Genomic DNA, 11,226 nt, shown 5'->3' on the forward strand with positions numbered 1-11,226 from the left:
CCCATCTTCTCCCACGCTATCCATGCCTTCTCCAAATCCTTCCAACTCCATCACGCCCTCTCTGCATTCCACTCCATGACCAAATTGATCGACTCCAAGCCAAACGTCGTCGTTTTCAATGTCCTCATCCACGCCTTCGTCAAATACGATAACCTAAACCAAGCCCTCTAGTTTTATCGTGAGATGGTGGTTACCCACTACGTTAAGCCTGACGTTTTCACCTCCAACATTTTGATAAGTGATTACTGCCTGAACTCGTAGTTCGCTTTGGCGGTGGATGTGTTTCAAGAGATGGGGAAAATGGGATGCGAGCCCAATGTTGTTACTTTCAATACCTTGATCAGGGGGATGTTTAGAGAGGGGAGGGTTGAGGATGCCATTGAGATGGCTTGCAAGATGGTTCAATTAGGTTGTGAGCTTTCGTGTGTTACTTGTGAGATTTTGGTTCAAGGGCTTTGTAAGGAAGGGAGGGTTTTGCAAGCGTGTGAGTCGTTGCTGGAGTTTTCTGAAAAGAGGGTTTTGTCCAAGGGGTTTGATTGTTTTGTTTTAGGGTTTTAAATCCCTTCAGATCTCCCAATTATTCCCAATGCATTTTTAATTTCATTTTTATTTAAAACATTGGGTTTTTCTTAAAGGTTGCGTTTCAATTTCAATAAAATTTAAATCCAAAATGACATAAAATCAACTCAGCTTAGCATACATTGCCACGTTAGTCAAGTCATCGTGCCACGCATACTCAATTTTAATGTTATCACGTTAGTCAAGTCATTGTGCCACGCACACTCAATTTTAAAGTCATCCACCTAATTTAACAGCAAGTCCTTAATTGATTAATTTTTCATATTTAGAGACTTAATTGAGATTTTAAAAAACGAGGACCTAATTGAAAAATCCCTACATAAATAGAGACATTCTAAATGATTAAACCTTTTAACCTTAATATTATATAGAAAATACTTACGATGATTTTTTAAAATTTATTTAAACATGTAGAAAGCATTATTTATACTCTTGCTTAAAAAGTTATGGAATATATTTTCATTAGACAATTTATTCTCTACATGATTTTGTATTAATATAAAAAATATATCTTGTGTAATAAATACTTTTCATGCTTATCATAATTCTAATCCTCTTACATCTTTGTATTTCTTTTCCGTATGAATGACTTACGAAATGAAAAATTATTGATAAAACTTTAAAATGTCAACCTAAGATATTAAAGTTGCATGCAAACACGACTTCAATAAAAACATGTAAATATTAATTTCAGAAATCATTAATAGAGAAAGAGCACGTAGATGTATTTTACTTATATATCACAGACAGCACAAGCAATATCTTTTATATAATAAGAATATTTTGATAAATAACATGCAATGAGAAAAATATATTAAGTACATTATTTCTAAAAAGAATATTCTCGTAATAAAATCCTTAATAACTTAATAACCATATTCATTGTAAGTTGAATAATACTAGTTCTGAGAAAGGACCCATTTGGACAAATCTCCACCTACCCATCAAGGAGAAAAATAAAAATAAGAATATATAACGAACTTCTAAAATTAAGATCAGTTTACACAATCTTGTAAAAAATATCTCTTATGTATCTTCTTTATTTTAGCTTCTAAAAAGACTTCTTCATTTTGCTTATTTTTCGTTCCAAAATTAAATTCTCAATAACAAATTTATTAAAGCATATCAGTAAGGCCTATTGAAAAGGAGCCATAAATGAAAAACCAAAACCTTGGCGTAAAATTCTTATTATATTCAATACTTGACTGAAGGCGATGCTTTTGATTCTGCAAAACTAGCAAAGATCTAAGCCGGGCAGTAGGAAAAAATTTCGTATGACGGATAAGATACGCCAATGGCTACATCATTACAAATATTACTGCTGTCAAAAGGTAAACAAACGGCACTGAACCAAATTAAAAATCATTCTCAATAATCAATGTATGAGATAGAATCAAATGGTTTCACTTATCGAGGAGGAGGTGGAGGCAGGTTCGATTTTGCGAATCCCACCCATGCAACAATGCCAACTGCCAGAATTATCCATCCAAATATGTCATACTTCAGATCACTGCTCTTCTTTTTCTTCTGCGTCTGACAAAGAACCAAAAATAGGTGATAAAACTCATACAAACCATAAGACATGCTTACTGCTAATTTGTCTTGTTTGGGTTGCACTTGGCTCTTGGACTCTCCAATAAAATGCATATACAATCTATCTCAAAGCATGTATATACTGATTAGGTAACTAAGATCTATACAAATTCAATTTGGTGCACTAATGGTAAAACCTATGAGCCCTTCCTACTTCACTACAAAAATCAAACTTAACGTAGAAAAGTGAACATTTAGAACCATTAACTTGCAAGTGTAATGACAAAACATTTGATTCAACAAACTCCTTTATTTCACTGCTTTTGGCAATCCTTGATTTTGTCCTCCGTCAGACAACAGTGCATTTATGGAAAGATAATTTGAAGGTAAATTAAATCTCAGAAAAATCAATTCATTAACAAATTGCGAAAAGTATATATTAGTTGTTCATAAAAGGTCGAGAACTATACAAAAAAACAAAAAACTCATACAATATCCACAAGTTTAACGCAGGGAAAGAAGACAGAAATATTACCTTTGTAGCCGACGATGTAGAAGACCCAGCTGTTGCTGCCTGCTGCTGCTGACCCAATCCATGCTGACGAATTTCTAAATAAAGCTCAGGAGCCTGGAAAGAAAGGCATTAGTAATTTGATCCAGAAGCCAATCTCAGAACAAGTTGGTGAAACTTTTTCTGTTTAATAAAAGAGAAAGTTTACTCTAGAAAGAAAGAATAGAAATGAGGCAGTGGATAAGGTACCACCATCCATAAAAAGCAAGGAACAGATCAACTTTAAAGAATAGCCAATTGTGGCATCAATCTTTTGTGAAGGGGAACCCTTTTGTGAAGACAAAAACTTTGCAATAGAGATCTTCCTCTCATTTTCCATTCTTTGCATTGAATTCAACAAAACCAAGCTTTTCTTTTCCATTTCTATGTTTAGATCCTAACAACTCTCCTCAAAAACTAGATCAGTATGTGTTTTTCCTCATTCAATTTATACATACTCTTCCTCTTCATCTTCTGCAACTCCCTTCCACTTCCTAGAACTAGCAATGGCTTTCTCCAATCTTAGTTTCCGCAAAAATCATTATAATTAGAAAGTAACATAATAGCGTCCTCCATTCACCATGACAAGAACACTCACCTCTCACTTTTTGAGGCACTGTGGGAGTGCTTTTCTGATTGACAACTATGATAACAATTAATTAAAATTTCAATAAGAAAAACTCAATCCATCTAGACAAAAATTTTATCGTCAAACATCACATTGTATAGAAGTTAAAAAGCATTTGATTTCGAATAGTCTCAGAAAAGTCAGGACAGAAGGGCAGGGCAGGGAAGAGCCAGGCCGGGTGGAGCAGGGAGATAAAAAAGCTTCACACATTGTTGGCTTTATAAAATTGGGTTACTAAGGACACAACCTGGATAAAAGATGGAACCAGGAGATGCCAGATTTATGCTCATCACAGACGTACAGATCTAGTAAAATTTTGTCATGACTCTTCCAAAACAATTGTGATCCAAACTTTCTCAATCAGATAAAAATAACATGAATAGAATCAAATTCATTAAGATGTCATAAACATAGATGTATTGACAATCTACAAATCAAGACAATCTCAAACTTTCAGCCATAAATATAGATATCAGAACGGCTTTACAATAAACAATTGGAAATCACAATATCTGCCTTAATTATCTCAAACCCATACACAAAAGTGACAACAAAATTGAACAGACTGCAACAACCGTTTCTATATTCCATTACCGCTTCCAAACACAAATCATAAGTCAAAGGAGTCATTTAACCAATTCGATGGTACAAAAACGATATAATACAAAACATACCTTAGCCGCCACTTCCAATGATTTAAGGTAAAGTTCATTTGAAGGATCCTACATAAGACAAAAGTTCTATTAGAAATTATTTCAACTGAGACAAACGTAAAATACATCCCACGATGCATATCTGATAATACTGCCATTGACACTGAATAAAACAATGGTACCTCATCAACAGCTTGTCGAAAGTACTGAGCTGCCTTATCAAAATAAACCTTTGCCTCCTCCTGATCTGGATTTAAAAATGCCATCGAGGTGTGAGCATTTCCAAGGCACCAAAGGGTGTCATGCTTCTTGGGATTCACCTCAAGCGCCTCCTCCAGCTTCGAAATAGCCTCTGCTCAAAAACAGAACGCAAACAAAAATTCAAAATCATAAGCACACAAATACTTACCATATCAGTAGATGCTCCATTTAAACTCTTCAAAATAAAAAATAAAAAAGTCCCTACTTTGAAAATTTCATGTCCAAACAAATGTAGGGCGTACTTGTTATATTCTATGCACTTTAAAAATATAATTGTTGGCAGAATTTATGTTTCTTGAGAATTATAAAATATTAAAATACATACAATATTAGGGATTTCAAAATATCTCTTGATTTTGATCAGATTTTAAATTCTTTAACTACTTTCAGATTATTTGAAAAGCTGAACCGCATGAAAATCATTTTCCTAAAAGAAAAGTGATAATCGGCCCTAAATTGACCAAAAAGGATTTAAGTAGAATAAGAAAATTAGCAGTACCTTGGGTCATTTTCTTCGACTCAGGAAAGTTCTGAAACTGAGACAACTCTAATAAAGCTCCACCCCATCGTGTTAAGTTCTGTAGAGACAAATGTTTAAAACGAATAATTTTTCGAAAAATTGCAGAACATTTTTCCCAATCTAGCACGCAACGACCAATTCATATGAAAATAAACCCAGAAAATGATAAAAACAAAAATTAACAGATTAATTGGGATGCTAATCTAAATAGAGTACCCATGAGCCAATCCTTTGAGAGAAACATTCGGAGTTCGAAGGAAACGACGAATCTAAAATAAAATAAAACATAGAAAGGAAAAAGATATACGAACGTCGGCATCTATAGGGTTCTTGATGTATTCGGCTTCTGCAGCCTTACGAGCGTGGTCGAAGAACAAGAGGCGATCAAACTCACCCTGTTGCAAATCCATGGCAGCTTGAGAGCAACAGATACTTTGGGAGCTTTTTTCGCTTTTAGGGTTTTGGGTTTTAGAATGGAAATCTGCAGCTGCTCTTATGAGAGCAGCGTAGCTGCTAATGACCTACGTGGAGACCTGAAATCGCCCTCTCTTTCCTCAAATTACATTCGAACCATCACTCAATTTTAGATAAATATGATATTTGTTTGATGTTAACGAATAATCAATAAATCAATAAATATATTCAAATTGAGGTAACACAAATAAATGGTCCAAGTCTTTTTAACCTCTAGTACCACTCTAAAAGATGTAAAAAAAAATTACTAAATAAAATATAGATTTAAACCCTCTATGATCTTCACATTTGTTGGTGAATTTCAAATGCGTCATCATTTTCTTTTTTTTGTCTCAATTGGATTCATAAACTTGTAAAATTGAACCAATTAAACCCTTTCCGTTAAGTTTTCACTAACAACCTTAAATTGTGATAACGGTGTATGTTGATATAAAAGTGTTTTATTATGTGGATTTTTTTTTAAAATTAAAAGTTTTTGATGTGACAAATTTATTCCTAATCGAAAGGAATTTGTTTCCAAATCGGGTCAGACTCCCTCTACTACCCACTTCACTTTTAGTTACTTCCACTGTAATTGAAGACGAAACTCTCAAAGGTTGAGACATTATAGAATGTCGAAGGTTGAAAGTAGCATGGCTCGGGTGGTTCTAGAGCCATACGCACAATTCGACCTCACCGCCTAGTTCTATTCAATCGTTCGCACTTGCCACACTTTCGGATGCGAGATGAGACCATTCTACAGTCCTCTACGTCAACTAAATCTAGAACCCTCTTTTTCCTACCGGACACCGACGACAGTGACGACACCCTGAACGATGTCGTTCTCGAATAGAGTATCTTTTGGTCATGAGGAGGAGGTTTAGGAACGGTGAATTTCAGAGTTTGGGTTTGGGTTCGGGTTCAGGGCTAGATTCAGGGTTATGGTTGTTCCAAAAATTCAGAATGAACTCAATGGAGGAGGGTGAAATGCAAAGTGAGGGTGATTGTATTTTTGTGGTTGTTGTTAGGAAGAGGTTGATTCTTGCGGAGCTTGTCTTGGGGAATAAGAATGGGAAAAATGAGAGGGATGATGGTGGTGATGGCTCTCTTGTGGTTTTGAAGGAGATTCAGTGTATGGATGGGGTTGGTACTTTAAATGGGTATAGTTTGATTCTATCATAATTAATAGAATTTTTTGCCCCAAATAATTAATAGTTTAATCAAGGCGTTGTTTAGATGAGAAGAACAGAGGCATGAGGTTAGGGTGATTTGAAAGATGAAGAAGTGAGAGTGAGAGAGTGCGAACAATATCGTCGTCGTCGGCGTTCATGGTGATCTACATCCTGCACTCGCTCATAGCGGTGACGTGCAGGGCGCTGATGATGTTCTACACGAAGGAGGTCTACACCTTCGGCTACGAAGTCCAGACCGCCACCAAGCTCTTGGGATCGATGACACAAGATCAACTCCTCATCAAGACCTTCGATTCCTTCTCCGACCTTCTCCTCGTCGCCATTGGCTTCCTCTTCTTCACGGTCTCCTTCGTCAAGGATCGCGATTTTCAGGTCTTCTTCGCTAAGGGTTGCACGCTTCTCTACCTCTTCATGGGCATGTGGAGGATCTACTTCGAATGCAAGGTCGAGGATCTTGCCTGGGATTGGCTTCGCCAGACTGTCGGTGACCTTTTCTTGGCCCTCCCCTGGGTCTTCTTTCTTGTTTCCTCTTGGAGGGAGAAGTATGATTAGTTTCCCCTTTCTTTTTCTTGTCATTTTCCTTTTATTTTCTTAATGATTCTATCAATGTTGGCACTGTAAATGAGTATAGTCTGATTCCCTGTGTAATTGGGCAAAGCAGTGTGATCTTCTTGCTGCCGGATGTGTCACGGGAAAGGTGAGTGTGAGAGAGGTAAGAACTTCAACCCATCAAACTGTAACAAGAAGTTGATTGGTGAAAGGTTTTTCGCCAAGGGCTATGAGGCGGCGTTTGGACCCATCAATGAAAGTCCAAAATCAAAGCCTCAATCCATTGCAACCATGGCAGAACACGAACCCTAATCGGGCCTTGAGCTTGAGCTTTCCAACCTGGTCATCCAATGAATCATCCTCTGCTTGGGCCGTGTTCGATACAAATGAGTGGTTCATCGGAGTTGAAGAAAATGCTCTCTAAGATTTCAATTCATCTTTTCACACTATTAAATCCCTATTTCCCTTTCTCTAACCCTATTTCATTAAAAATCTCTTAATATGAAGAAATCCCTAATCTGAAAAATTAAATAATATAATGTAACACGTCATATAACAGTTATACAAGACTTAATAACAAATGGGTTAAATATGCTTTTAGTCCCTGAAGTTTCACTGATTTTTGGTTTTAGTCCCTGCATGAAACATTGATGGCATTTGATCCTCTTAGTATTAAAACATGTAAAATTAATCCCCAAAATTGGACGGCGTCAAATCTCACTAACGGACTTGCCACGTCTTCTGTGAGTTTTAATGTTCTCTGTCTGCCACGTCAAATTTTGTATCTATTTGTTCATCTCCCATTCTTCTCTCCTCAATTTTCTCATCTAAATCCACCTCGCCGTCGCTTTCAGGTTCGGAATCGGCATTACCTTCGAAAACGTCGCCATGTTCCCGCTGAGTTTGTCGTTTGCGATTGCGGAGGAGGTGGTCGATGGGCGGGGTCGCTTCGGAGAGCTTGATTTCGGGAGGCAAGAGAGGGGAAGAAAAGGAATAGTCGTGCTTGAGCGAAAGACGAGTGTAGGTGGTGGCTTCGCCGCTGGGGACCACTGGTTTCTGAAATTTAGGGTTTCGAATTTTGTTGCGATTGGCATTGCGACGATCGAAGGATTGGGGAGTGAGGCACGCAGAGACAGAAGAAGTTGTTGGGCCATTATTTGCTACTTTCATCATCCATCTCTGATATCCATATGCAGTTTTCTTTCTCTGATATCCATCTCCAATGTCAATTATTTATATTAAGCAACCTTGTTAAAGTTGTACCTAGAAGAACATACAACAAATTTCAGAACAACATTCTTCTGGCCATCAAACACAACCCTTAACACAACAAGCGTACCAAGAACCAGCAGGGATGGCAACAAATTCGTTCCTTTCTTTCATTTAGAAAAAAAAAAACGTGATCTGTTACAATTCCCAAGAATTATTCACTTCCTTCCTTTTTGACTATTATAGATATAGGTATAGATTCGTAGAACCCTTCTCCCCGACAACCGTCTATTTAGCAATTCAAGCCTTGGAACCCAAATCCATATTTTCTCCTCGGGCAAAACGGGTTGCGGTGATTGAACCCCAAAATCAATGCTTCCAGATAAAGGAGGAGATTGGGGCACCGTTTGAATCAACCTATTAAACCCTAAAACACTTCCTAATTTCCTTTTCCCTCCGGTGCCCCTCACAATTGCGAGTCTCGCAGCCATTGCTACAGTTCAAGAACAACATTAGGAAGACGACGGAGGTAAATATCACAAAATAGTGGAGATTAAGAAGAAATAAAGCGAACACAGAATTTGAATAAAAAAAATTAATGACAAATCGACCAAAATTTGAACTCGACAGGAAGGTTGGTGTCGGCGATGGGGAGGGGAAAGGGGTTGCGGAGGAAGCACAAGGGGCAGTGCCAGATGCAAAACCAAAAAAGAGTAATTCAAATGTAAAAAATAAACATACGTGGCAGATAGTGCACAGTGAGACGTGGCAGTGTCGTTACCCACCTCACCAAAAAATTAACACCGTCCAAAATTAGGGACTAAACATATATGTTTCTATACTAGGAGGACCAAATGCCATCAATGTTTCATGCAGGGACTAAAACCAAAAATCAGTGAAAGTTCAGGGACTAAAAGCATATTTAACCCTTAACAAATTAAATAAAAAATTCCACGTAATATAAGATGTATACATATGTGTGCACCACGTAATCATAGCTAGACAACATCAATGAAAACTTAACGAAGATGGCTTAATTGGCTTAATTTCACAAGTTTATGGACCCAATTGAGATAGATTAGAAAAGGAGGACCCACTTGAGATTCACCAATAAATATGAGGACCAAAAGAGGGTTTAAACATAAAATATACTAAAAAACACCTAAAGAACTTTAGTGGTTGTTTTACCATGGGACTAATTATTTGTGTGCCATAGTTTAGAACTTTTTTTCAGAAATAAACCAAAATAAAATAACAAATTTTTGGATAGTGTTAAACGGTCGACAAGTGTACCGAATCGTATCAAGCAGTATAAAATGGTAACACCAAGTATTGTGTCTCAAGAGACTTGTGTTACTAAGCAGTCGTGTAATACATTAACTAATTAAGACTTGAAGAACTATTTTGTTGGTTTTTAAATGCAATAAAAGTAAACGTAATAACAAAATGTAAAATTTGATCAATTGAGGCTAAAACAAGAATCAATGAATGATGTTGATAATATGAGATGAAGATGTAGTTGGAGTTTAGATTTCACCAACTTTACTTTTATGCATATAAGAATTCCTCTTCTACATTGGAATGTTAATGTCAATTTCTAAATTACTTAGAACCTGATGTCTCGGCGTAAAAAGTCTATCCTTAATTATTAGACCACAATCTCTTGCATCCCTAATAATCAATTTTGCATTACGAACAGAAGCTTAAGACAACCAAACGTTTTATCCCTATGTCTAGGCAATAGTCCCTTTGGGTGAAATTCTCTAGATCATGAGATATTTTCCAATACTCAGACAAATCAAACATCAAACTATGAATGGCCAAAACATAATTAGCATTACGAATAGAAGAAAATCATTAACATTCAATGAAAGAAGCATAAAATGTTTAAATCATGAATTTAGTTCTCCATTGTCATGGAGAACCTTGGCCTACAATAATGGAAGAATGAGATGGAAACCCTAAAAAAATATAAGAACAGCTCCCGCATGCCCAGTCTGCCTCTAAAAGGTCGAAAAATATGTTTTTGTGCTTCAGCCACCAAAAGATGTGAACCCTAATGCATGCAAACCCTTAAATAGATAAAAACAAATGGCCCATAAGCCTATGTTGCTGGCACTCAACGCCCCAATTAAGGGCAAGCAAGCGAAATTGTGAGAGAAGTGGCGTGCAACGCCCTAGTTAGGGGCAACCAGGCGTGCTACGATGAAGCTGACTGGCGCTCAGCGCCCCTCAGAAGGGCAACCAGGCGTCCATGCGTGACCAGTGGCATTGAGGGCCCTAGAAAAGGGCAATCAGGCGCCCTACACCTTCTTCAACCTTCTTCTCTAGTGCTTTTGCTGTCCCTCTTGATCTCCGACTCCTTGATACTTTTGCTCCTCTTCCAAATCATACTAATAACCTACAAAATTAAGGAAATTTAGTGATAAAATCATTAAGTATAACCTTTATTCAGTTATTCACAAAATTAAGCTAAAAACAAGAGTTCAAGCAAGTTTCAAAGTCAAATAGAGTTGATTTAGTATCAAACTTACATCACAGATAACGGTAAATTCAACTGTTATCACAACCCCAAACTTGAAAGTTTGCTTGTCCTCAAGCAAAATGTAACTTGGCCTAAACAAAATAGGTACACTACAATGGTCTAGCACACCAAAAAGCTTTTTCTTCCAAGATAAGTAAATCACTCATGTATGCTCATCATTGAAAGATAAGTCAAGATATAATGATGTTTTAAACAATCAAGCTTCAACTATGGTGCTCACATAATAAAGAATACACAACAAATGCAAAAACCTTATAAGTGATCAACAACCAAATAGAATGTTATCCTATAATGCATGGAACCATTCCTCACCAAAGAAAGTGTTTCACTCAACCTCAAACACAATGTCACACAAATCAACTTTCTTTGGTGAAACCATTCATCTGTCTTAAACAATTATGAGCATCCACCATCTGCACTTAAAGTTAAATCAATCATTATCTCAATCACGCATCTCAAAACAATAAAAACATTCTCAATATACTACAATAGAAACATTCTAAATATATATATATATATATATATATATATATATATATATATATATATATAT

At 36.5% G+C, this 11,226-nt stretch overlaps 2 protein-coding genes across 2 annotated transcripts; one reads left to right on the plus strand and one right to left on the minus strand.

Annotated features, from left to right (window-relative positions):
• Positions 1-1,735: 1,735 nt before the first annotated feature.
• On the minus strand, positions 1,736-5,268 carry LOC106780454 (mitochondrial import receptor subunit TOM20). Its single transcript, XM_014668739.2, has 6 exons — positions 5,036-5,268; positions 4,704-4,782; positions 4,126-4,295; positions 3,965-4,012; positions 2,648-2,740; positions 1,736-2,112 (listed from the first exon to the last, which is right to left on the minus strand). Exons 1-6 carry the CDS (start codon positions 5,132-5,134, stop codon positions 1,987-1,989), a joined length of 615 nt encoding a protein of 204 aa, XP_014524225.1. The 5' UTR covers positions 5,135-5,268; the 3' UTR covers positions 1,736-1,986.
• A 776-nt stretch (positions 5,269-6,044) lies between these two features.
• LOC106780457 lies at positions 6,045-6,922 on the plus strand. Its single transcript, XM_014668746.1, has 2 exons — positions 6,045-6,337; positions 6,460-6,922. Exons 1-2 carry the CDS (start codon positions 6,045-6,047, stop codon positions 6,920-6,922), a joined length of 756 nt encoding a protein of 251 aa, XP_014524232.1.
• The last annotated feature ends 4,304 nt before the right edge of the window (positions 6,923-11,226 follow it).

Source organism: Vigna radiata, unplaced genomic scaffold, assembly GCF_000741045.1.
Source record: "Vigna radiata var. radiata cultivar VC1973A unplaced genomic scaffold, Vradiata_ver6 scaffold_319, whole genome shotgun sequence".
Taxonomy (NCBI): Eukaryota; Viridiplantae; Streptophyta; class Magnoliopsida; order Fabales; family Fabaceae; genus Vigna; species Vigna radiata.